The sequence below is a fragment of the Eptesicus fuscus genome, chromosome 10, assembly GCF_027574615.1.
Source record: "Eptesicus fuscus isolate TK198812 chromosome 10, DD_ASM_mEF_20220401, whole genome shotgun sequence".
NCBI lineage: Eukaryota > Metazoa > Chordata > Mammalia > Chiroptera > Vespertilionidae > Eptesicus > Eptesicus fuscus.
Window position 1 is genome coordinate 85,830,430 of NC_072482.1, and position 25,377 is coordinate 85,855,806.

General features: G+C 42.8%; 1 protein-coding gene across 1 annotated transcript in view; it reads left to right on the forward strand.

Moving 5' to 3' along the window:
* FAM184A (family with sequence similarity 184 member A) overlaps positions 1 to 25,377 on the forward strand; it is an 85,549-nt gene that overhangs the window by 17,605 nt on the left and 42,567 nt on the right. The window contains exons 2-6 of the mRNA XM_008138783.3: positions 15,177 to 16,031; positions 16,760 to 16,895; positions 19,019 to 19,200; positions 21,372 to 21,569; positions 25,211 to 25,333. Coding sequence (XP_008137005.2) covers positions 15,177 to 16,031; positions 16,760 to 16,895; positions 19,019 to 19,200; positions 21,372 to 21,569; positions 25,211 to 25,333 — 1,494 coding nt within the window. The remainder of the gene's footprint in view (positions 1 to 15,176; positions 16,032 to 16,759; positions 16,896 to 19,018; positions 19,201 to 21,371; positions 21,570 to 25,210; positions 25,334 to 25,377) is intronic.

The following is a 25,377-nucleotide window of genomic DNA, read 5'->3' on the forward strand; positions in this document are numbered from 1 at the left end:
CTCAGTCAGTCCTCTTGGTGGTTGTGTGGGTGGCCATCGTAACGGGAGAGGGGATTGAATGTGTAGTTTTTAAAAAGGCCACTTGGTGATTCTTACATTACCTCTTACCCCTGTGTCAAATTGAGGATGGCTACCATAGTGTCAAAAGTTATTAATGGTTCTAGCCTGTTTGGCTCAGTGGATAGAGTGTTGGCCTTCAGACCAAAGGGTTCGATTCCGGTCAAGGGCACGTACCTTGGTTGCAGGCTCCTCCTTGGCCTGGGCCCTGGTTGGGGCTCCTGCAGGAAGCAACCAATCCATGTGTTTCTTTCACATCAAAATTTCTGTCTGTCTTTCCCTCTCTCTTCCACTCTCTCTAAAAATCAATGGAAAAATATCCTCGGGTGAGGATTTTTAAAAAAAGTTATAATGGAAGTGTAATATCCCTTTGTTTATTGAGCAGAAAAATGGTTACCTACAATTAGCCTTAGAAAAAGTTAGAGATTTGGGGTGATGTATTTTTAGAAGTGCCTGACCAGATAGGAACAAAGAGCAGAACTATAGACCTGGGAGTCAAGGCCCCTGAGTTACATCTGCTCTGTCCCAGTCTGTCTGAAACAGCAGTCACCATGGGGGCTGCAGGGTGTTGGTCATGTGAGTAATTCAGTTAGTAGGTGCTATAAAAGCCCGCTATGACTCATGAGGCCTGAGTCCTGGTTGGAGATAGAATGAAATTTGTAGAGGTACATAACCTTCTGACAGACTGAACAGCTGAGACGGGGTATCTCTCCTCCTGCTTTGAAGCAATCACCAGATTCCCTTGCCATGTCTAAGCTCCTAATTCACTCAGATGTCATCTCTCCCTGACAAGGTTTGTGTTAGGAACCCCAAGGCGGTTTCCCAAGTTATTTTGATGCCTTTTGACTATCCTTTATAGTCTAACCTCATCCAATATATCCTCCACTGTGCAACCAGAATTTTAATTTCTAAAATGCAAGAGTTATCAGAGAAATTAGTGGGCCAGATTTCCCCGTTGCTTGTGGGAGCGGGGTTCTTGGGGTACCACTGAAATAAGCACTTTCAGAATCCCCCACGGGAGAATGAGATGTGGTAAAATATTTGCGTGGAGTTACATTCCTCAGGTTTCAAAGTCCCTTGCCCCTTAACCCCATCCTGGAGAAGGTGCAGCTGAGGTTCCAGTAGAGCCACAAGCAGGACCAGTGCCCAGAACTTCCGTTCCATGTTGCAGCCGGGCCCAGGACACTCAGTCCAGATTCAACCCACGAATCCATTGTAGGGAGTCCACATGGCCGCGGGCCACGTGAGTGAATGCAGGGGAGGGCACCTCCTGCAACAGGAGTCCCAGGAGAGCTAGAGGGCCAAGAGCCAAGAGAGGGAACTCTCCCTTTGTCTGGGAGTTTAAATATTCAGGTTTCGTTCCCTTGTAGTGGCCACTGACGTGCTTCCAGGTGTGACTGAGAGATATGCGCCTTCCCACGTCACCCAGAACTTACTGGGCATGCATCCAAGCTGCCTTTGTCCAGTCCCTTCCCCCATCGATCAACTGGGAACAGACTGGGAGAATGTTAATACAACTTCATGGCAAAGCTGTATAAATGGCATGCCTATATTATCTAGTCTCCCCTTTCCTCCTTTCCTGTTAAATAATAACCAGGTTATTACAGTGGTATCACAAGTAGGATTAAGGTAACTCCCTGCTTAAAATCATTCGCTGATTCTGTTTATTGATTTTAGTAAAAGGTACTGTATGCTGCTAGCTTAACTCTTGATTGATTTATTATATATTATACTAGAGGCCCAGTGCACAAAATTCGTGCATGGGGGTGAGGGGGTGTCCCTCAGCCCAGCCTGCACCCTCTCCAATCTGGGATCCCTTGAGGGGGATTGGGTCTAAATGGGCAGTCGGACATCCCTCTCACAATTCAGGACTGCTGTCTCCCAACTGCTCGCCTACCTGCCTGCCTGATTGCCCCTAACCGCTTCTGCCTGCCAGCTTGATCACCCCCTAACTACTCCCCTGCCAGCCTGATCGACGCTTAACTGCTCCCCTGCCAGCCCGATTGCCCCTAACTGCCATCCCCTGCCAGCCTGGTCACTCCTAATTGCCCTCCCCTGCCAGCCTGGTCGTCCCCAACTGCCCTTCCATGCAGGCCTGTTCCCCCCAACTGCCCTCCCCTGCTGGCTTGGTCACCCCCAACTGCCCTCCCCTGCAGGCCTGGTCACCCCCAACTGCCCTCTCCTGCTGTCCTGCCCCCCCCCCCACAACTGCCCTCTCCTGCAGGCCTGATCGCCCACAACTGCCCTCCCCTGCTGGCCATCTTGTGGCGGCCATCTTGTGTCCACATGGGGGCAGCCATCTTGTGTGTTGGAGTGACGGCCAATTTGCATATTACCTCTTTATTAGATAGGATTATACTTATCTATATATATAAAAGCCTAAGTGACTGAATGACCGAATGACCAGTTGACCGGTCGACAGGTTACTATGATGCACACTGACCACCAGGGGGCAGACGCTTAATGCAGGAGCTTCCCCTGATGGTCAATGCACTCCCATAGCCAACCTCCTGCAGCCAGCCAACCTCCTGCGGTCCCTCCCTCCAGCAGGCCAGCCCCCCTGATTGGCCCGATCGCTGGCCAGGTCGAGGGACCCCATCTGTGCACAAATTTGTGCACAAGGCCTCTAATTTATTATATTAAGAAAACTCAATGTGGTGTGGTGTGAGCAGGCCGGTGAGATCACCAGCATTCTGTTGTTGGTTGTGAAGCATGCCCAGGTTGCCCTTGCTTTCTCTAAACAGCTGCCATAGAAGTTTTGCCAATCACCAGACACAGAACAGACTAGCTGTCATGGGGAGCACCACACCCAAATGGTTCTCCAGTCACTCGGCCAATGTGATCGGCTTAAAAGGAAGGCCCTCATGTCCATCACATGTGCTTTGGAGTTCATTTATTTGAAACACTCCAAAATGAAAAGTTAAAATGTATGTCTCTCCTTTTTCCCTATTTTCAAAGTTCCAGTGGTAATAAAACAAACTATAATTTGAAAAAAGAAAAAAAAAGAAAACTCAATGTGTAGAAATTCAGCTTTCCCATGAGTTTCACACAAAGCCTCTGTCAGCACAGCCTGTGTAATACTGGTCTCTGTAAGTTGGTGCTGCTTCCTATTCCGTCGTTGGTGGTATGTTTGTTGATTCATTGGGTGAAAGTAGTTTTAGGCTGAGGTAGGACAGGAGTCGGGGCCAGATCAGGTACAACATTGAAAGCCACAACAAGGATGTTGGCTTTTTCCCCCTGTATGCACATGATCAAAACTGTTGTAGGGTTGTAAGTAAGAGTTATGTTACAGTTTGTACTTTGAGACGCCCATTTTGGCTGTTGGGTGAGGAATGGATTGCATCACAGCTCCAGTGGAGCAGGGTGAACAGCTGGATCTCCACTGCAGTGGCCCTGGCCCTACAGCCAGAGACGGTGATGGCTTTGCCCCAGGTGGCCGCAGTGGAGATGGAGAGATGTGCTGAGGTTTATGACCTACTTTGGAAGTGTAACTGATAGGACCTAAAAATGGCTTTATGTCAGGGGTGAAGGAAACAGTAGAAGGGAGAACTCTTAGGTGACACATTCGTATATTTTCATTGTTTAACAGCACATTTAGGTGTGAAAGAAGGAAATGAGAAAATTAGAACATAGGTGTCTATATCCAAAATAGATAATTAAAATTATTTTAAGTCTTTGAATTATGCGTGAGTTAGGTAGCTGGTGTTAGGGATTGGAAAGGGAGTATGTGACTTGGAGACTCTAAGTGAGGCCTCGGGAGATATTCAGGGAGGCCGGATCCCAGCTCATGACCTGAATCTCATGCTTAGTTACTGATATCTGGGAACCTGGGCCTCCGATGCCCACTGGCTCTGAAGCCTCTGACTTTTCAAGGAGGGTGTCTCGCCAGATTCTATTATGTAAGTTTCATGGAAAAATCTTATCCCAATCCTACCGGACTGACCTTATTATTTCACTGACATCCACGCTCTTCTGAAGCCAGTAACGAGATAACACATTATAGCCCTCCCGTTCCAACTCCACCTGACAGTCCAAGGGCAGGATGTTCCTACCAACAAAGATTCTACAGTCCTGTGGGTCCTGGGATGTACCAGGTAACTGTTGTCATGCATTTGCTCTTCTTCATTTCCCTTCATTTCTGTTCCTCATTCCTGGCAGAGGCACAGGATCAGGGTATGTAAGAGCAGGGCTGGGGTCTGGTATGGCCTCTCCCAAATACTGGAGAAATGGCAGTCATCATGGCTGCACTCGCTTGATTTGTGGTGCAGGGAATTCCTGCTTTTGTTGTACTGCCTCTTCAAGTCGGAGGCAGGAAAGCCATGGAAGAATCGGCTGCCTGCCTGGGCTTCCTGAAAAGAAGGTACCAGTCACCTGCTGGGACCTTACACTGGCTTCATCATCCTTCTTCCGGCTGAGGACACTTTACTCTCCATCTTGTTTCAACGGCATAGGAACTCTGGAATATTATTATCCTCTTGTTTTGATTATCTGATAGAGAGCCTTCTATTTTTTACCAGTAAAGAAGGAGTTAATTGTCTGCTTGATCCAACTGATAACCTGGGGGCTTAACTGCTCTTGACACACTTGGAAACAACCTATCAGGCTCTGATTTCACCCTATCTTTTCCAGCACTGTGCTGGACAGATCAATTTCCTTCATTGTCAGTGGCATTTCTCCCCCTCCATTCTTGACAAATCACTTCCTATGTCTATATCTTCTGGTCTATCTGGTTTTGAACTCTTTGCTTTGTCTAAGGACACAACTTAGACGTCCCTGCCCCCTCCTGCTCTATGGCATCTGGTCTCTTCTGTTCCCTGTGAGCAAGAGGTTCAGGGGTTAATCATTATGTCCTTCCTTAATAATAAGATACTTATCCACTCTTCCGAATGGCTTCATAGCACTCTTGATTCATAATAATGGTTGATTTTCAAGATGCATCTTGAAAAAAGACAGTCAAACTACGATACAGAATTGACTTTAAGATGCATCCTAGTTTAAGAGATGTTTAAATGTGAAAAAATATGTCTTAGAATCATTGTCCAGCACCACTGTGATCATACAAACAGAAAAATGGGTATGGATTCTAAGTTTCCTAAAATTCCTAGAGAGACCCACTTCCCAATTAAATTGCAGGGATAAATTTTTTTTAATTTCTTTATTGATTGAAGTATCACATATTTGTCCTCATCCCCCCATTCCCAGCCCACACCCCTCCCCACACATGCCCCCACCCCCCTGTTGTCCTTAACCGCTGGTTAGGCTCATATGCTCACACACAAGTCCTTTGGTTGATCTCTCCCCTTTACCCCCACCCTCTCCTACCCTCCCTCTGAAGCCCGACAGTCTGATCCATGCCTCCTTGTTCCTGGGTCTGTTCTTGTTCATCAGTCCATGTTGTTCATTATTTCCCCTAGATGAGTGAGATCATGTGCTATTAGAAATACACTTATAAGAACCGAAAATGAGACAAGCAATAATGGTTATGGTGACAGGCAAATGAATCAGTCTGTAGTGAGTTTCTTTCTGGGCCAACAGTTCTTTTGAGACCCAATTTCAATGTCCACCAGTTCCTTATGTGTACATGTCAGCACTGACATTACAGTTCTGGATGGTGGACAAATGGTGGTAATGCAGGTCCGACTCTCTCTGGTTTGGTCCTGGGCAACCTGCAGTGATGCATGCAGGGATAAAATTTGTCACCGGGAACTTTGGCTTTTACTCACCCTCTCTGTTCAGGATTATCTGGCCACACCAGCCACTGAAATCATTCCTGTCTCATCCCTGATCCTAGGTTACTTTCCTCACAGTTCTCCACAACCTCCTTTGTCTGTCCAGCCTTCCTGTCTACAGGAGTCTCATCTAGTCATCTCTGCTGACAACTTCTCATGCTCTACATAGTACTCTGTACTCTACACTTAGCATAAATTATCTAAAATTGTCTATCATTATTTTGTATGTTTTATTTTAATCAGTCCTATTTAAGTAAGTAAGAACATTTATACTCTTCTTTGCCAGAATGCATTTTAAAAAGTACTGAGCACATGGTAAGGCATTCACTATGTTTGATGATTAATTTTTTGTTGTTCAAGTTTAGTAGCCAAATTCCATTGCATGGACCCTTATAAGTCTTATAAGAAGACTTCGGTTTGCTATTTTAGAAATCAAGTTAAATCTTCTGGAGAAACAGATATATTCTACATCACCATAGAGGAAAATGTCTACCTCCAATGTTGTTAGATCTTCTAAATATTTTTCAAAAAGACTTTTTCAACAGTTATTACAGAAACTCAGAGAGAGCAAACATATCTTTAAAGGAAATTTCCAAAGCAATTGGATTTTAAAGCTCTTTTTAAATTAGAGTTTTATAGTGCCCTTGGCGTAAATAAATTCAAATGAGCATTTTGTTGTTGTTGCTAACTGCCTTGTAAATGTTTCATTTGGACATATGTCTATTGCTGGAATTAATTTGATTACATAATGTGTGATGAACAGCCTTTTTTTTTTTTTCTCGTTCTAACTTAAAACAAAAGAAACTGGACCAAGAAATGAAGAAAAATGGAAGTAATTCATTGCCAGGACTAAATGACTCTGTATGGGTAGCATCTGTTCCCCTCCCTCTCGCCTTGAACTTTAGATCTTCAGTGCATCTCCCTAGCAGGTCTAATTTTACAGTCATTTAAATAAATACAGGGATGAGCATTTTGTGAGAATAGGGGTTACGAGGGTTGACATCTCACATCATATTATAAAGGACTGTTGAAGTCCTCTTTAGATATTCAGGCTGCCAGTTGCCTTGTTTTTCTCACCACTCCCACAGCCTCTTAAAAATTCCCTCCGTAGTTATGAGCAGTTTAAGCCCAGTTTTAGCTTACCAACTCCACTCAAGAAAAGAAAGATGGACGATCCCATCAGCTCTGAAAGACAAACAGTTTTAACATGCCCTTATATTGTAAGGATGCTATAATGTACAGGCTCCAAAAGGTGGACCATTTCATAGAAACATTAGCGTCCCTAAGCAAGCTATTTAGTAATCTTTCGGTGATTAGCTCAGCTAGAAGAACTGAGGGTTTAATAATAAAAACAGAATTATAAAAACATAATTCTTCTTTTGTTTAAAATGTACCAGGTCTTTAAAAAAATGGCATCTGAGTTTGCTCCTTTACTACTTTATAAGTTCCCTTGTGTCTCAGTGTAGTGCATATGTACTCTCATCTCCCTGCTATGGAGGAGGATGAAACCATCAGACAGGAGCTGCCCTCCTTCCTGCTCCACCTCAAATCTTTCTCCTTTCTCTCGTGGGAGGAATTTTTCTTTTCTCTCAGCCAACACCAGACTTTCCACCTGTGAGGAAATCAGGCAATTCTGGCCGCAAATTTTCCCCATGACTTTGCTGCAACAGTGAGCCCTTTCCGGGATTGAAATTTCACTCCCTCTTCACTTATTTATTTATTTATGTTAATCCTCACCTGAGGATATTTTTTCTTTTGATTTTTTTTTTTTTTTTTTAGAGAGAGTGGAAGGGAAGGGAGGAGGGAGGAGAGAGAAACATTGACATCCTGTGTATGGGACATCGCTTAACCAACTGAGCCACACCAGCCAGAGCTTGATTCATTATTTTTTTTTTTAGCACTGTTAATCATTTAAAAGGGTTTAATGTTTTCTGATTGTAACATTAACATACATTCATTATAAAAGGTTTAGAAATACTGAATATTCTCAGTTAAAATTTGATATATTTCTTTTTATGTATTTTTTATTTTTAATAAATCTTTATTGTTCAGATTATTACAGTTGTTCCTCTTCCCCCCCCTCCCCCCGCCCCATAGCTCCCCTCCAACCGGTTCCCACCCCACCCTCTGCCCTTACCCCCCACACACACTGTTTTCATTCATAGGTGTATGATTTTTGTCCAGTCTCTTCCCGCACCCCCACACCCCTTTCCCCCCAAGAATTGTCAGTCCACTCCCTTTCTATGCCCCTGATTCTATTATATTCACCAGTTTATTCTGTTCATCAGATTTTTTATTCACTTGATTTTTAGATTCACTTGTTGATAGATATGTATTTGTTGTTCATAATTTTTATCTTTACTTTTTTCTTCTTCCTCTTCTTAAAGAATACATTTCAGCATTTCATATAATACTGGTTTGGCGGTGATGAACTCCTTTAGCTTTTTCATATCTGTGAAGCTCTTTATCTGACCTTCAGTTCTGAATGATAGCTTTGCTGGGTAGAGTAATCTTGGTTGTAGGTTCTTGCTATTCATCACTTTGAATATTTCTTGCCACTCCCGTCTGGCCTGCATAGTTTCTGTTGAGAAATCAGCTGACAATCGTATGGGTGCTCACTTGTAGGTAACTAACTGTTTTTCTCTCGCTGCTTTTAATATTCTCTCTTTGTCTTTTGCTCTTGGCATTTTAATTATGATGTGTCTTGGTGTGGTCCTCTTTGGATTCCTTTTGTTTGGGGTTCTCTGCGCTTCCTGGACTTGTAAGTCTATTTCTTTCATCAGGTGGGGTAAGTTTTCTGTCATTATTTCTTCAAATAGGTTTTCAGTATCTTGCTCTCTCTCTTCTTCTGGCACCCCCAGAATTCAGATATTGGTACACTTGAAGTCCCAGAGGCTTCTTACACTATCTTCATATTTTTGGATTCTTTTTGCTTTTTGCTTTTCTGGTTGTGTGTGTTTTGCTTCTTTGTATTTCAAATCTTTGACTTGATTCTTACGATCCTCTAGTCTGCTGTTGGATCTCTGTATATTATTTTTTATTTCAGTCAGTGTATGCTTAATTTCTAGTTGGTCCTTTTTCATATCCTCGAGGGTCTCACTAAATTTATCGGCCTTTTCTAGAAAATTCTTGGAAAACCTTATAACCATAGTTTTGAAATCTATACCCAATAGTTTGCTTTCCTCCATTTCTTTAATTTGTGACCTATTTCTTTGTTTGGGCTGCTTCCCTGAGTTGATAGAGTGGCTTTGTGTGCTAGGTGTCCTATAGGGCTTAGTGGCTCAGCCTCCCCAGTTACCTGATACCTGAGGTGGACACTCTTGGTGCACCCCTTTGTGGGCTGTGTGCACAGCCTTGTTGTAGTTAAGCCTTGATTGTTGTTGGTATGACTGGGAGGAATTGACCTCCAGGCCAAATGGCTGTGAGGATCAGCTGTGTCTACGATGGGAGAACTTCTGTGCTGGAGACACCCTTATGAGACAAGACTTGCTTCAGTGGGGCTTTGGTGCTCACTGAGTCTGCCCCCTGAGTGTGTCCCTTATGGATCTGAGGAGTTGTAATCTGGATGGTCCCACTCTGACCCCTAGGTACACTGGCTCTTGGATCTCCAAGGAGGTGCTAATTTAGCCTCTGCCTGAGGCCACCCAGCAGGAGCTACGGAGAGATCTGCAGATTCCTCTTATTTGTTTGGGTTTTGGAGGTGCCCAGATGAGGCCCAGCTGTGAAGCAATGCAAGCTGCTGTGGGGCCTTGGGCCTTCTTTTGGAAATTCTGGGTCTCACGACTCAGCTGCAGTTTACTTGGTAAGTTTAGAATTCAAAGGACCAGGCCATTCATATGCAAAAGCTTCTGTGCTCAGCTTGGATAGGGCGGAGTCTCAGGGCAGAGCAAACAGCAATGGCTTCGTGGGGCGGGATCTCAGGGCAGAGTAAATAGCAATGGCTTCCCATCAGCCCTGCCCTAAGAGGCCCCTAGGTCTCAGTGTCCCGCGGTAATCGCTGCAAGCACCTCTGAGAGAAAGCCGCCCTTGAGTTTCGCCCGCTGCCAGACAGTCCAGTTTCTCCCTGTATGAGTCCGGGTCCCCAGAGTCTCACCTGGAACTGGAGTTCAGAGCAGTCGGGAGCTTTTGTCTCCCTCCCGCTTGAGAAAGCCAGCAGTGTACTCAGTTGCCAGCCCTCTCCACGCGTGCGCCTCTGTACCTCTGCCTTCCGCAGCTCCTGTGAGTCTCAGTGTGCTTTTCTCTTTCCTTCTAGTTGTAGAATTTCCACTCAGCCAGCATTCCTGTGGTTCTGGATGATGTCCGTTCTGTCTTTTAGTTGTAGTTTTGAAATTGTTGTGCGAAGCAGCAGTTCAGGTGTTTACTTATGCCGCCATCTTGGTTTCTCCCTGATATATTTCTTTACACACCTTTAAAGATGCATCTGCACACATGCATCCTTTCCCCTCTCTAAGATTTCCTCTAGCTGAATGATTGTGTATAACACTGTGTATTTGCCTTATATTATAAGCTCTTATATTATGAGATATTCTTCAAAATGAGATGTGATTTTTAATGGTTTCATGACATTACATTGTATGAAGGTAGCATCATTTTTTCAATGATTCCCTTAGCAGTGTTAAACCTGTTAAAATATTTAAAGCTACTATAACACATACTTTTCAGTGAATATACTTTATTACTAATGGGTTAGATTTTAGTGGGAACATATATATGTACTGCCAATGTATCAGTCAGCTTGATCTACATAACAAATCATCATGGACATTCTCACTGTGCCCACGCATGGCAGAGAAAGAGAGAGGATGCAAGCTCTCTGGTCTCTCTTCTTATAAAGGCACGAATCCCACCAAGAAGGCCCACCCTCATGACCTTGCCGAAACTGAACTACCTCCCAAAGGCCCCTTTTCCACATATCATCATATTGGAGATTAGGGTTTCAACATGAATTTGGGGGATGGGGGTTGGAGGAAAGGACACAATTCAGTCCATAGCAGCCGCCAGTAATGAAAACTATTTCAGAAACTACTTGTTTTTACCTGAGTGACATTTTTTAAACTGGGAGCTAGAATTCTTCTCATTTTATCTGTGGGTAAGATTATCTGAAAATCGTCATAGAAAAAGTAAAAATTACTCACTATTGCTTATTCATCTTGGAATCTATAGCTAAATTATGCATTATTGGAAGAAAGTGGAACCATGAAATTGCTGAAATGATTGTACTATTCCATTCCATGAATGGTCGTAGTCCCAGAAAACTGTAAATGACTCTTAGTGTCTTTTAAAATAGTTTATGAAAAGAAACATTAGAGAGTTTCCTTTTCTTAGGTGGAAAATAGTAGCCAATTTTATAGATGATTATGATCCCTTACTTTAAAAATTAGTCTCATTCTCTCTATAAGTAAATTATGCAATGACAAGGAAGCCTTACCATCTTATAGTGCTTTACATTTTTCAAAAAAGCTTTATGTAACATTATTCTAAAAATTTCAAAGATAGATTGATCCTTTAACAGTGTCACTAGAATAGGATAAATATGATCTTTCTTTAACATTGAGAAACGTGAAGCTCGGAGAAATTATTTCACTTAGGGTCTTAATCCAGTTTGTATCACTTTTGCTACTTCAAGTCATATATGCAATGTGTTTAAAGAACATAGAACATTTATATTACCTTGGTCTGAGAAACAGTGACTAATCAGAGAAAGATACTAATAAATGGTTACCTTTGTAATTATGTAGAAAAGTGAACAGTTAGAGGATTCTACCTCTAATAAAGGTCCACTTGAAAATTTATATATAGCATTCTTTTTAAAAATACATATATATTTTTATTGATTTCAGAGAGAGGAAGGGAAAGGTAGAGAGAGAGAAAAACATCAATGATGAGAGAGAGAATCATGGATCGGCTGCCACCTGCATGCCCTCCACTGGGGATCGAGCCTGCAACCCGGGCATGTGCCCTGACCAGGAATCGAACCAAGACCTCCTGGTTCCTAGATCGATGCTCATCCGCTGAGCCACACCAGCCGGGCTATAGCATTCTTATTTTACTATAATATAATGAAATAGTGATGTATTTCAAAAGGTCATTTACCAGAGCACTACTGATTTCTATTGTTTGGCACCCTTTTATTGTTACTTTTTATGTTTTTAGAAATTTATTTTAACATTTTTTTTGTGGAAGAAATATTAATATATGACCACTATGATATTTTATTTCTTTTATATAATACACTTTTAAATCATATAATTGGTTTTTCCAGTGTGTGAGCTGTAGTGGTCTAGTAAATAGAGTTGATGCAAATTGAGATTTTAAAATTTATTTTTGGCTCCCAGTTTTATCTGGTGTGATGGCTTGTCTATGTGTAGGTCAGAACAGAAGTCGGTAATAAGGTCTTTGCCACAACTACTCAGTTCTGCTGTTAGAGTGGGAAAGCAGTCGTCCCCCTTATCCAGTTTCCTTTCCTGAGATTTCAGTTACCTATGGTTAACCACAGTCCGGAAATATTAAATGGAAAATTCTGGAAATAAATAATTCATAAGTTTTAAGTTATGCGCCACTGTGAGCAGCATGATGAAATCTCGTGCCGTCCCACTCCAAGCTGTCCGGGATGTGCATCATCCCTTAGTCCAGTTTATCCATGCTATACATCTGGTGCCATAAATTATTTTGAGAGAGAGACCACATTCACATAATATTTATTACAGTCTATTATTATAATTGTTCTATATTATTATTGTTGTTAATCTCTTACTATGCCAAATGTATAAATTAAACTTTATCATAGGTAGGTGTGTATAGGAAAAAAACATTGTATATATGCGGTTCAGGACTATCTGCAGTTTCAGGCACCCACTGAGGGTCTTGGGTTGTGTTTCCTGTGGATAAGAGAGCGCCGCTGTACGTAAACGAATGGGCAGAACTGTGCTCTGATGAAACGTCATTTCAGAGCAGCGGCAGCAGCCATGGTTTGCCTGCAAGCCGTAGTTTGCTGACCCCTGCATTCGAATATAAAGTGAGCTAGAGCTCCTGACCATAATGTTTCCTCTTATTTGTCAGATGTTTTGGTTCCTTTTCTTAAATTATTCTTTCTAACTTAATGCTATAATTCCTACTTCTGTCCTGTTTAACTTCACCTTTTATTACATTTATTCACACTTGTGTGTACTACTGTGCTTTTTATACCATCAGCTACATTTCCAGGATCTTTAACATCCTTACACAACTTTCCAGCCTGTTTTCAAGAATCCCCCCCCCACACACAAAAAAAATATTAAATTATCCTAACATTATTGAGTTTCAGGGATGAGTGTTGTTAAGGAAATGGAAGTGCTGAATGTAAAGGAAGACTAGACTCCCATGGGTTTGGATGGTCTTGGGTGGTCTGGCAAGACTTATAAAAGGATACAGGACTTGAGCTGACTCTTGAAAGACTGGAGTGAAATTAAATATTGGAAAAAAAGATAAGTATTTCAATCAATTACTGATAAGGAAACACTCATATATTGCTTCCCTCCCACATTTTATCGCCAGTTAGATGGCATTCCACCATGGACTGGTACTTTTCAAGATAATTACCTTGAGCAAAGTGCTGATGGTGTGACTTGTTTTTCTCTGGAGATTGCATCTCTTTGGATTATCACTTTGCCCTCCATGTGCCTACTGAAATAAATAAATAGGCGATGCATACAGACCTGGGGCCACGACCAGCTCAGCTGTAGGCATTCTGTCACATGTTCTTCTCTCCGGCTGGCTGGCCTGTTTTTTCATCGTGTCCCAGTCTTTCCTGGCCATCAGCATGTAGGCAGGTCTGACCCTGGAGAGGGACTAGGAAGCCGGGCAACTTTCCAGGACTTCTAGCTGTGCAAGTGAAAGGAGTCCTCCATGGGGACCTGTGTTAGCTCACTAGGGACGTAACTTGGGATTTGGAATTTTGGTAACTAAAGAAAGATAAAGACTATAAATAAGCATTTATTTCCCTTCTGGGCATCTATTTTCCTGTAGACCTCGGAGGAGAAAGACAGATGGGGGTCCTGTCATTCCTCGGTCTCTCTACCTTTGGTATGAGTAGATCTCACAGAGTAGTTACAGCAGGCCAAGCGAGGATATGGACAGGGCACTGGGTCTGCAGCACAGCCCTGTGTGGAGAGGCCTGAACTGTGCCTTCCTTCTGCAGGTGCAGCTGTAGTCCCAGCAGGGGAAGGCCCGGATTCAGCAGTAGGATCTGAGCTTCCAGGATAATGTGAAGAGCCAGGTAGTCTGTCTCATTGCCTCAGGTTACATAAACACGTTCTCTACCAAAACGGCAAGGCTTTTGCATCTTAATTGCAGTGTCTGCTGTTTGGTGCTGGGACTCATTTCTAAAGCCAGTGTAAGAGCACATTAAAATGAGCAGAGCCCCAGGACACTGCCTCTTCGCTTCTGGATTATTGGATTGTGTATTCACTCCTTTTTTCTTCAGATGACAGCGGGCCCATCTCTAGCCTTAAACAATCGTTATGAAGAGTGCACTGTTGGACCGCAGGGGTAGGATGGAGGGTGTCAGGGAAGAAAGAGGAATGTGAGTGTTACTATAAAGGGAACATGTTGTCATTTGGAGTGAAGGTTGGGGCTACCTCAATGGAATCATTAAGGCCCAGGACTGAAATGGAAGTAAAGGCCTGGACCCAGAACACTTGGCCGCAGGAAACCGCCTTGCGTGGGGGCAGAGGGAAAGGGAGGCGATGAGTCAAACTTGATATGTGAGCAGAAAAGTACTAATTACAGCTTGTAAGGAGATCCCTGGGGAGAGGAGAGGATCTGGCTTTAAAAACCTCAAGGAATTAGAAAAGGAGATTTCTGAATTTCAAATGTATTGGATACTAAACAGGCAAAAGAGCCCTGGGGGAAGGCTTAGGGCCCAGAGCCTCCACTCATGCAAAGCCGCTCTCTAGGCCTCCAGTGGAGGGCAGAGACTTTCTATGAGATTTTCTCCTGATCCCACCACCACCCCCGGGAAGCTAGACTGGGCTACAGGAGAACTCCCTTCTCACAGATCAGGTGGCCTCCTTTGTCTCTTCCCTCCTCACTGTTTTATTTGTCGTGAAACATTCTTCATTTTGAGTGTTTTGAACTCCTAATTAAAAAGTCTTCAGATGCATATTTTAAGATTGTTCTAAGGAAACAATTTGCTAAGTAAATTGATCTATGAGTTCAAAAATGATGCATGACGTTTCAGTATGTAGTATTTATCAGTCAGTATCAAGTGCATAGAAAATTGTCAATCAAAATGAAAGAATTAACTTCAAGTTAGAAAAAGAAATAAACAAAAGTGAGGTAAGCAAAAAATAAATAAATAAATAAAGTATATGTTCACTGAAATTTTCTCCTTTCTTCTTTCAAACCATGCAGGTGATATATGCTCTGAACACTAAAAATGATGAGCACGAATCTGCGATTCAAGCCCTCAAAGATGCTCACGAAGAAGAAATCCAACAAATTCTTGCCGAAACAAGAGAAAAAATATTACAGTATAAGAGCAAGGTGACAGAGGAGTCAGACCTGAAGAGAAAGATCCAGGTCTTGGAAGCATCCCTAGAGGATCACATGAAAATGAAGCAGCAGGCTCTGGCCGAGTTCGAAGCTTACAAGCACCGAGTGGAGGACATGCAGCTCTGTGCAGAAGCCCAGCACGTCCAGCGCATAGTGACCATGTCCAGGGAGGTTGAAGAGATTAGAAGGAAATTTGAAGAAAGGTTACGGAGTTTTGGGCAACTCCAAGGACAGTTTGAAAAAGACAAAAGGTTGGCGCTGGAAGACTTGCGGACTGCTCACCGACGGGAGATCCAGGAGCTGCTGAAGTCGCAGCAGGATCACAGCGCCGCGGTGCCCAAGGGGCCGGAGAAGGCGGGGGACCTGCGCGGAGAGGAGGCGGAGACCCTCAGCAAAACCCTGGAGGAGCTAAAACTGGAACAGAAGAGGCTAATTGAGGATTATGAAGCCAAGCTGAATAAAGCTCAGTCCTTTTATGAACATGAGCTTGATACCTTGAAAAGATCACAGCTTTTCACCGCAGAAAGCCTGAAGGCTAGCAAAGAAAAGGAAGCCGATCTTAGAAAAGAATTTCAGGCACAAGAAGCAGTTTTACGAAAAACCATAGGGAAATTAAAGACAGAGTTACAGATGGTTCAGGATGAAGCTGGGAGTCTCCGTGACAAATGCCAAAAGCTTCAGATAGCCCTTGTTACAGCGGAGAACAGTGTTCAGGTGAGGGAAGAATATTATTTCCAACACAAGGATTCTCCCCCGCCCCCTGGTTTCCTTTTTTTTTTTTCAGTGAGAATACTTTAAATTTTTTTTCCCCATTTTGCTTTTTTCTGTTCCTTTTTGAGAAAAACCAATAAAGGGGTCATCTTTGCTACCCTGTAGTTACTACCATTTCCTGCTAGAGCTACAGGCCCCAAAAGGCCTGAAAAGATATTAAAGGCCCAAACAATAATTTTAAGTCTTGCTCAGTGTTTTCTGCAAAAGGGTTTTATTTAAATAACATGTTAATATTTCCCAAAAGTGCTTTGGGACTGTTAAAATATTGGGCTTTGAGTTTACTTGTGTCTTCTTTTCCCTTCATTAAACATGGTTGTGTCACCCACCAAACAGATTTAAAACTTGGTACTGCTAAGTGTGACTTTTGAATAAGGAGTTGTTGATGCTGCCTGGCCGGTGTGGCTAAGTGGTTGAGCCTCCACCAGGAACCAGGAGGTCAGGGCACATGCCTGGGTTGCAGGCTGTATCCCCAATAAAGGGCGTGTGGGAGGCAACCGATTGATGATTCTCTCTCATCACTGGTGCTTATACCTCTCTCTCCCTCTCCCTTCCTTCTCTCTGAAATCAATAAAAACATTTTTTTTTTAAAAGAAGTTGTTGATGCTTATAATTTAATTATTTAGCTTAGCATCATTCTGGCATATTAGTAATGGCTACTTGATCTTTCTTAGGGTCTTCAGAAACAGCTTGACGATGCCAAGCAGGGAGAGATGGCTTTGTTGAGCAAGCACAAGGAAGTGGAAAGTGAGCTGGCAGCAGCCAGAGAGCGTTTGCAACAGCAAGCTTCCGACCTTGTCCTCAAAGCCAGTATGTCTGACCCTCGTCCTTGGTGTATTCCTCAGCAAAAACCAACACTTAAATGTTGATTCAAGACAAAATTCTTCTAATGTTTTAAAATTACTTAGAGTCTATGTTAACGGACTCTGATATCTTATTCATTAGTCATAAATAAGCAAATGACAACTTAGTTTTAGAAATGGATATTTTCATAGAAAAATTAAAAGAGTTAGCAATTGTTAGGGCACCAGTAAGCCAGACACTAAAATAAAAATGCAGTCCAAGCCCTGGCTGGTGTGGCTCAGTTGGTTGAGTGCATCCCGTGCCCCAAAGAGTCACCAGTTAAATTCCTGGTCAGGAGGCAACCTACTGATGCTTCTCTCTCTCTCTCTCTCTCTCTCTCTCTCTCTCTCTCTCTCTCCTGTCTCTTTCTCTCTCTCCCTCTCCCTCTCTCTCTAAAACCAGTTACAAAACATTTTTTTAAATGCACTCTAAGAGGGTGTGTCTATTAAAAACAGGTATTGTAAAGTATGTAAATTAGTGGAACAATATGTAAATTACAGCACCATCATTTTTACTTATTAATAAGGATCACTTTATGTACTGAAGCTGAGTTGCCCCTTCTGACGTGGCTGTGGTGCTGATTTCCTAGTCCTTGTCAGAGGATGAGATGACCCATGTCAGTTCTGAAGTTATATTTTGCCTGTTCAGTGGGCCAGGTGAAACCATTTGAACTAGTTCTTTGCAGATGTCACCTGATTTGATGGTTCATCAGTGAGTCCCAGATTACCCTTTCCCTAAAAGTAAGTTTTTAAGCCTACCTAGCACAGTGTTCGGCAAACTCGTTAGTCAACAGAGCCAAATATCAACAGTACAACGATTGAAATTTCTTTTGAGAGCCAAATTTTTTAAACTTAAACTTCTTCTAACGCCACTTCTTCAAAATAGACTCGCCCAGGCTGTGGTATTTTGTGGAAGAGCCACACTCAAGGGGCCAAAGAGCCACATGTGGCTCGCGAGCCGCGGTTTGCCGACCACTGACTTAGCATGTATAGAAATCACCAGGAGGGCATGTACAACCACGGATGCTGGGCCCTAGCCCCAGAGTCTCCGATGCAGTAGGGCTGGGGGGAGCGTCATTTCGAACTGGAGTGTGTTCCAGGTGCTGCTGGTGCAGGGCGCCTTGAGAACTGCCCCAACACATGCTTTTCCATACCTTTTTTTTTTTTAAATCTCACACTCACTTTTTAAATTTTCTTATTAAAGTTATTGGGGTGACATTTGTTAATAACATTATATAAGCTCCAAGTGTTTAGTTCTATAAAACATCATCTGTGTACTGCATTGTGTGTTCACAACCCAAAGTCTAGTCTGCCTCTGCTACTATATATTTGACCCCCTTTAACCTCTATTCTCCAATCACCCCCTTCCCCTCTGGTAACCACCATCCTGTTGTCTGTGAGTGTGTACATTCAATACCTTTCTAACAAGCTACGTGCAAATTGTGCTCAAAACAGTCACACTCACTTTTCATCTCTCTCCCCATTCCCCCCTCCTTTTTTTTTTTTTTTTTTACTGTTGTCATTTATTTTACTTTTTCATAACATTGCTGTCTTTATCTGTCTTCTACTCCGCCTTAGTTCTTTATCTGGTGTCTTGTCTAAAACAAATTCGGTTTCAATCAACCTGCTGTCTGCCATCTTTACTCCCTGCATACAGATTTCTTCTTCTTCATGCTAGAATTTGGAAAAAGAAGATATTAGAAAAAACAGATTACCCATTCTGGTACCATAATCTTGGCACATCCTCCTTTACTTTGTTTTACTCCTGACACTTTTATTCCCATCCCTGAGGAGTTGCTTCTTCTTCAATTTGTATAGCTTGAAATCTTAAAAAAGTAAGTGGTATAGTCCTGGGTGCAGGGAGCAATATCAGTGCATTTCTTTCTAATTTAAAATTTTTCCACTTGGGTATGAAGTATTCCCATGGCAAATATTTCAGTTTTATATAGTGAGGAAATAAAAGAACTATGTGTACATGCAGACCATTGACTTCACTTAGGTATCAAACACAATTGTGTCAATAAATGTAGACTGTTTTATACCACGGTGCAACAGATTTTAAATTGGGGGGTTTTTCTTTTGCGGGAGTAGGTCATATTGGAATGCTCCAAGCAGCTCAAATGAACCAGGAGGTTACAATTAAAGATCTAGAATCAGAAAAATCAAGGGCCAGTGAGAGATTATCTCAGCTTGAAGAAGAAAGATCTTTACTGCAAAGCAAAACTCAGAGTCTGGATGAAGAGCAGAAGCAGCAGATCCTGGAACTGGAGAAGGTAAAATGAATGGAGGAACCCCTTTCCCAGGAGAGGAGAGGAAGAAAAGTTCAGCTTTCCTCTTTAAAGTCTATTTCTTCCCTCTAGTAGTTTTGTTCCAGGAAAGAAGGTGTAAATCTATACTATCCCATTTGTGTGCATATTCAAAATATTGTCAGTAACAATTTATAACGTAAAAACATAAGACATTTAAACCGATTTCAAACTGAATAGACTCTTATTTGAGTGACATGTACATATGTGGTTAATTGTATTTGGTTTGCTATGGATGAAACGCATTATCCCATATATACCTAGGAAATTTCTATAAAACCGAAAAGGACGCCAAACATCAAGCTCTGAACATTCATATACCAACATATTGCATTTCTAGACTAAACACGTAAGACATCTCATTTGTAGAGTAATTCTGAATATGTATCCCAATTTTCCAGATGTCTACAATACCAAGTGGGAAGTCCTGGACACTCTTTTTCCTTCCCTCACCAACCACACATATTGAAAAATGTCTGTCCTTGTCCCCGGCTCACCTCCCATTCACTCCCTGCCCCTGTGCAGTCTGGTTCCTCTTACTGCCACTACACAGAATCTGCATTGGCCGCAACCTCCAGTGGCATCCTGGTTGCTGGACTTGGCGGGCCGTGTCTTCCCGCGGTACTCACTCCCTCTGATGTACCTTGCCTCTCTTCGGGTGTTTCACGCTCTCTCTGTGTTCTTCCTGTCTCCTGGCCTTGCACGCTTGTTTGTGAGCGTCCCTTCCCTGTTTGTTCCCTTACCAGTGATGTTCTCTCGCATTTTCACTTCCTCCTACACGCTCATCAATTTCGGTGACGTCAGTGACAGCTCCCAACTCTGTTGGTCTAGGTCAGATCTTTTCCCTGAACTTGAATCCTGTGTATGTAACTCCCACTATATCTCACAAACGTATCGAGTTGCCATGCCCAGAACTTTCTCCCCTCAAAAGGCCAAGTAGCACTACAGTCTTTCTAATTTGGTAAATCAGAACCCTGGGAGTTATTTTGATTACTGTCTCCTGAACCCCCTTATCTGTTACCAAGGCCCATCGGTTCTGCTCCCTCAATGTATTTCTGTTCCATCCTCTCCTCTTCATACCCATTCAATGATGCTAGATTTAGGCACCTGTCATTTCTTGTCTGGATTACCGTTACAACCTCCTACCCGCTCTCCCCGCCTTGAGTCAGCTCACTAGCTTACTGCCAAGATGCTTGGTTTTGAAAATATATCATTTAATTAAATTTCAATGACTTCTCATACCGGTTAGAATAATATTCAGAGGTCTTAGCAGAAAAGACCTTTTATCATTTGACTCCTGCCTGCTCCTGAGCCTCATTCCTGACCAGTCCCAGCCTTATATCTTATGTTCTGTCCACACGTAAACTTTGCCACCTGCTTAACTACCTCTCATCTTTCAAAATGCTATAAATGCTTATAAATGCAAGCTTTTGACATCAGATCTAGGTTTGAAATTTTCTCACCTCTAGTTTCCTGATGGGCTTGTAAGAATGTAAAGGAGAGAACATGTAATCATCATGAGCTCAAATGTTTCCTCTTCTGAAAAGCTTGCCCTGATCTCTCTCTCTCTATTCCCCTCTCTTACACACACACACACACACACACACACACACACACACACACACACTTCCCCACCTATCCCGGTTAGGCTCCTTTCCTGTATAATCTTACAACATGTGATGCACACTTTTGTCATAGAACTTATACAGTAGTTATATCACCACTATCTTTTGACTTTTTGTCAGTAGACTGTGAATGTGTACAGGCACATAGTTGGCACTCAATAAAATTATATTGAGTAATGTCATTTGAGTGGGTAAATTGGTATGCCATTTTACCAGTATGTACAACTTTGACATATAGGAAGCCTTTCTCTCTTCAGTATGCAGTTGTGCTAATTCACATTTGGTTCTAACCTACTAATAGGTTATCCCTTGCTTTAAAGTTATTGTGCCTGTGCCACCCTGTCATTTTCTCAGAACACCAGTGGTGTGTATATTATTCTCACGTTACATAGTCTGAGTTCCGTGGCACTCAGTTCATTCACGTTCACGTATTTACTGAGTATTCAGCGTACTAATAGCAGTGATGAAAAAAGCAGGTGCCGATTTATTGATGTTTATTTGTTTTAATTTTAGAAAGTAAATGAAGCAAATAAAACCCAGCAAGAATATTATGAGTTGGAGCTAAAAAACCTGCAAAATAGATTGGAAGGGGAGGTGGCTCAATTAAATGAGGCCCATTCTAAGACTTTGGAAGAACTGGCTTGGAAGCACCATATGGCAATTGAGGCTGTCCACAGTAATGCAATTAGGGATAAGAAAAAACTGCAAATGGTGAGTAAAAATGCAACTTAGGATGGCATTTAAATCAGTGGCATTCCTGTAATGACCCAATGGGACCTATGCTGTGGAGTAATGAGTTGCTTCATTTTGATGGCCACTGTCTGGTAATCACTCTGTAAATCTTGGCTCAAAGAATAATGTACATAAGAGCTCTTGATGTGGGATGCAGCTTAGTAAGTTGATATGAGGCATTTCTATTTTGTACTAGAGGCCCAGTGCATGATTAAATCATGCACGTGCAGGGTCCCCTAGGCCTAACCTGCCATCCAGGCCATATCCACTGCCCCGCAAAGCCTAGCACGCTCCGCGGACACTGCTGGCAGCCTGCTCCCTGCTTTTGATGGCAGGGGGTCCGCTGGTGCTGGAGCGGACACACAGCTCCCCGCTTTCGATCACCGGGGAGCTGGCTGTCTGTCCGCTGGTGCCGGAGCGGACAGACAGCCAGCTCCCCCGCTTTCGCTTTCAATCGCGGCGGAGCTGACTGTCTGCCCGCTGGTGCCGGAGCGGACAGACAGCCAGCTCCCCCGCTTTCGCTCCCCGCTTTTGATGGTTTGCAGCAGGACTTGGGCTCGCTGCCCCAGAGGCCCCTTCTGTGCCACAGCATAGCCATGGTGCAGATGCTGAGATCGCGCCGCCACTGGTGATGCAAGCTCAGCATCCCGACAGCCCAATCAGCCGCCCCGGCCCCCCCGAGTCCCACCCCCCCCCCGTGCCTCCTGACCAATCATGGCCATAGCGAAGGTACGGTCAATTTGCATATTTGTCTATTATTAGGTAGGATAAGCCATAATAGAAATACTCCCTGCATCTTGAGCTTTCTCTTCATGAGACAGCAACTTAGGGGTGCCCCTCAGGGAACCTCAGCCAGATATAGCGCTCCCTCTCTGCAGTCTTCTTCCCTGGGAAAATGATTTGTTTTGTTCCCTTCAATGAAGTACTCAGCTTGCTCATAGTAATGCACTGACAGACAGTGTTGCATAGTAGAAAGAGCAAGGTGTCGGACACATCTGGGCCTTACACTGAGCCCTTTGCCTCCTAACTGCCTGAACTTGGGCCTCAAATGCTATGCCTCAGGCTCCTCATCTGACAAAGATAAGACCCATCTTATAATGTTCCTGTGAGGGTGAAGTGAGATAAAGTGTTAAGAACCCAGTCCGGCTGGCGTGATTCCAGTGGTTGAGCATCAACCTATGAACCAGGAGGTAACAGTTTGATTCCTGGTCAGGGCACATGCCTGGGTTGTGGGCTCGATCCCCAGTGTGGGGCATGTAGGAGGCAGCCAATCAGTGATTCTCTCTCATCATTGATGTTTCTATCTCTTTCTCCCTCTCCTGTCCCCTCTGAAATAAATATATATATATATTAAAAAAAGAAAAAATAAGTAAAAGAACCCAGGCATGTCCTGGCATATAGTGATAAATAAATGTTGAGTATTAATATTTCTCACTGTGTGCCAGACACTGCAATGATGTCTTGCATTTAATCCCCTTTTCATTTAATCCTTATAGCACTGCTATACCCATTTTACAGAAGAGGTGATGGGGCCACAGAGAGGTTAAACACTTCCTCAAGCTCATGCAACTAGAAAGAAGGACCAGTGAGGCCTTGAACTCAGGTCTCAGATATCAAACCCTGAGGCATTTAACACCACATCACGTGGGCATGTATTAATGATGGTGCTTATATGCTTTATCTGATAGCACTTTACAGCTTATTAAGAGCTTTCTTATATATTCCTTATTACTTTATCATAAGGACGGCTACTGAGGGACTAACGGGCGGGAGTGGATGCAGCATGAATACCCTGGACAAAGGGATGATTCTCTTCAGGAGTAGGACTCAGTGGGAAATCGTGAGATTTCATAACACTATTCAGTACAGTGCACAATTTAAAACTGAATTGTTCTGGAATTTTCTATTTAATATTCTTGGACTGTGGTTGAATACAGGTAACAAACCACAGAAAGCAAAACCGCAGATAAGGGAGGACTACTGTATATTTTCCTTTGTAACTGTTAATTTCCCCACCCATTTGAAAGTCAGCAAGTGAATAAGCACAGAATCCATGCAGAAAAGAGTTAACTCAGGCCTGACACTGCCATCCTTACAAAGGCATGTGGGACTGGCCCTGGCTCGTATCTGGGAACTTGAGTTTTTGGAGGGTTCCCACCACTCCCTGGTAAGCCTGGCTCACTGTGCCTAAACTGTTTATGCAAACAATATGGTTTGTGCTGAACATCTGCTTTCCTCCTCAGAGGCTGGGAATTTGGTACGTGCTAGTCAGGGTGTGCCTGCCTGCCTGAGCACTGAGTCCCTGTGACTTTTCCTGGGGGTGATATTCCACATGTGTGCTCACAGCTTGCTGAGAGTCCTGTGTGAGAGGGCTTTGGAAGCTCGGCCTGGTTTCCTGCGCTTTGACCCACGTGCCTTTTCCCTTTGATGATTGCGTTCCCTATACTTTTGCTGTCATCGTAGCTGTGAGTGTGACTTCATGCTGAGTCCTGTGAGTCATCTCAGCAAATCATCCCACCTGGAGTTTGTCTTGGGGACTCTCGACACAGAACCCCATTTTCTACTCTTCTGACCTTACTTCTGTAAAGTATTAAACTACTTTTGCACCTCCGGGGTTTTTGCACATGCTTTTTCTTCTGCCTAAATGTAATATTTCCCTCTTGCTTCACCACCTTTTCTGACTGGTGCACTCCTTCAGAATGCACTTAGAAATTGCTTTCTCTATGCAGGTTTCCTCACTAAGCCAGAGCTAGCTCCCCATCCATAGACTCCAGCACTTCCCATATGCATCAAGTGTTAATCACATATTCTTTAATTGCCTGATACCATGACCTTATTAAAGGCAGGCACCATGTCTCATTGCATTTGTATCCCAGGTATTAAATACATGTCTGGCAAATAGTAGGTGTTCTTCCGTAAGTATCAGTTTTGCTGGTATTTTCTTCAGATGTCTTGATTCTATACTTGTTAATTTTTCACTATGTCCCAGTCTAGCACTGAGTTCCGATTTTTTAACAATGTAAATATAAAATAATTCTGTATTCAAGAGACAGAATTTTTCTTTATCTCATCATATTATCATTTGTATAACATACGTGTGTGTGTGTGTTTACTACATCTTGATCTAGACCAAATATTCTTATCATTAAAAAAAATTATTTAGCCATAGCCAGTTTGGCCTAGTGGATAGAGCATCGACCTGCGGACTGAAGGGTCCCGGGTTCGATTCCAGTCAAGGGCATGTACCTCGGTTGCAGGCTCCCCTTCTGCCCTGGCCCTGGTTGGAGCATGTGTAGGAGGCAACCAATCAATGTGTTTCTTTCACATCATATTTCTGTCTTTCCCTCTCTCTTTCACTCTCTAAAAATCAATGGAAAAATATCCTCGAGGATTAAAAAAAATAATTATTTAACTACTACATCATAAGTTATTCAGAATGATGGAATTTAAGTCCCCAGGATTAATTTGATTCACTATTAATTTTGTTTTTAATTATGGGTAAGGCTAATTTGGAGAATAAAATTTCAAAACATAAACTGAATAGTCTTTTTCTTGGAAATCTTTGAAGTATACAATATTTGAAATTTTGTTCATTCTTTTTAACTTTCTTTTTTCTTAAGGAATTGGAGGAACAATATAAAAAGGAGAAACTAAACCTAGAAGAGGATAAAAGTCAGCTTCAACAAGAGCTAGAAAACCTGAAGAAAGAACTGGAAGACAAGCTGAAAACAGCCAATCAAGAGGCAAGAATTCTATAGACCTGTCACCTGTGTTATGTTTCCATGAC